This window comes from Myotis lucifugus, unplaced genomic scaffold (assembly GCF_000147115.1).
Source record: "Myotis lucifugus unplaced genomic scaffold, Myoluc2.0 scaffold_157, whole genome shotgun sequence".
Classification (NCBI taxonomy): Eukaryota; Metazoa; Chordata; class Mammalia; order Chiroptera; family Vespertilionidae; genus Myotis; species Myotis lucifugus.
Window position 1 is genome coordinate 1,010,792 of NW_005871205.1, and position 1,829 is coordinate 1,012,620.

General features: G+C 48.6%; 1 protein-coding gene across 1 annotated transcript in view; it reads right to left on the reverse strand.

Annotated features, from left to right (window-relative positions):
• The window catches only part of LYRM9 (LYR motif containing 9), a 3,889-nt gene extending 3,810 nt beyond the window's left edge, over nucleotides 1-79 (reverse strand). Inside the window, exon 1 of the mRNA XM_023759485.1 lies at nucleotides 47-79. Within this exon, the coding sequence (XP_023615253.1) occupies nucleotides 47-79 (33 nt within the window). The remainder of the gene's footprint in view (nucleotides 1-46) is intronic.
• Nucleotides 80-1,829: the final 1,750 nt, after the last annotated feature.

Genomic DNA, 1,829 nt, shown 5'->3' on the forward strand with positions numbered 1-1,829 from the left:
CTTCCTGACTGTCCCTCCAGTGGGAAGGGGGTGGGGGGAGCAGTACCCTGTTTATGGAGCTGGACAGTGCTTCCCACATTGCCAGGATTCATGCGCTGCCAGGCCTGGGCAGCCTGGCCCAGGCCCCAGTGCTTCGTGCCCTGTTTACTGAACTGGACTGAATGGGATCTGTTATCTCCTCTGTCCAGATTTCCCCTCTGTGACAGAGAAGCTCACTATGCTCCAAATGAAGGAGCTAAAAGACCAAGATGAAGTGACTGGCCTTGGTTTTCAATCTATCAGAGGTCCTTAAACTGAGAAAAGAAACTCATTAAGTAGCTGGTTTCAGAGGCTCCTTCATTCCATTTCCAGCATATCTTCCCGGCAACAAAAAATGTCCATCTCCACAGCTAAGTTTCCCATTTGCTCCTGGTGCTCCGGGCTCTCGCTCTGACACTGGGGTAGGTAGGTGGTTGTCTGCCCCCACCACCCGTCTGGTAACAGCCCCAGGTGTGTGGCTGGTGATCCCGTGAGGCCAGGTCACGGCCCACAAGGTCTGGGTGGAGCTCCACTCCAAGTCTGGCCAATCAGAGACCTGCATCCACGTGGTGGCAGGGATTGGCTCACAGCTGGGCACATGAAGGAAGCTGAGTGAATCTCAACACGTCTACAGGAGTGACTAGACCTGATGGTGAGAGGACTCATCCTCTCTCAGGGAAGCCATCTTGCCTCCTCTTGACACTGGAGACTGAAGCCACAAAAGGCAGAGCTGAGAACCAAGTCTGAAGAATTCATTTGAGCCCTAAAACCATTCACCTGAAGGCAGTCCCCGCCCCTAGACTTTGCAATGATCCAAGACAATTAATCCCATTTGCCAAAGCAGCTTGGGTTTGTTTTGTCACTTGCAGCCAAAAGAGTTGAAACAGATCGAAAAATCTTAATCTCCCAAATTCTACTTCCATGATGAACCGTGATGGTTCTGGCTCTACAGAAGAGTGCAAACAGGGCGGGGTTCCCCAAATATCAACCTGCCAGTCTCACCAGCCACACTTCGGTCCAACACACTGAGGGGAACCCCATACAATGGGGCAAAGACCTTCAAGTACCACCAGAGAGGACATACCACTGAAGCCCCCAACCTGATGGGCAGATTCCACTGGCAGGCTTCCCCAAACTATATAAAGTGCTAATCAAATATTGTAAAATGCTAGTGGTGTAACAGATGGTTACCAGCTGCAGTCTTCAAAATTAACATTTGGAAAGAGCACAACTTAGTTTTCATTACTTAAAAACCCAAGCAATACTTAGAAACCAACCCAGCAAGTATGGGGCGGGAGACTATTTTTCAGCTCAATTATCATTCTCAGTAATAACTGGCAGAGAAGGCATGTGTGGGTCCACTCAGAAGAGTTAAACTAAAAATGTCTCAATTTAATTTAAAGTGTGGGTTTGCTATGATTTAAGGGGCAGTGAACCTCACAGCATCATTGCTAAAACTGTAGTCAAACCCCGTGGTCCTGGGAATGCTCGCTTGGCACATCCTTACTCCTTGGACTGGAACCCTCCACCTGGGCTCCCTGCCTCTGTGAAAACATCACCATCTTCCTAGCCAGTGGTCAGCAAACTCATTAGTCAACAGAGCCAAATAGCAACAGTACAACGATTGAAATTTCTTTTGAGAGCCAAATTTTTAAAACTTAAACTATATAGGGAGGTACATTGTTATTAACTTAATTAGGGTACTCCGAAGGCTTAGAAAGAGCCACACTCAAGGGGCCAAAGAGCCACATGTGGCTCCGAGCCGCAGTTTGCCGACCACGGTCCTAGGCAATCAAACCAAAACCATCACA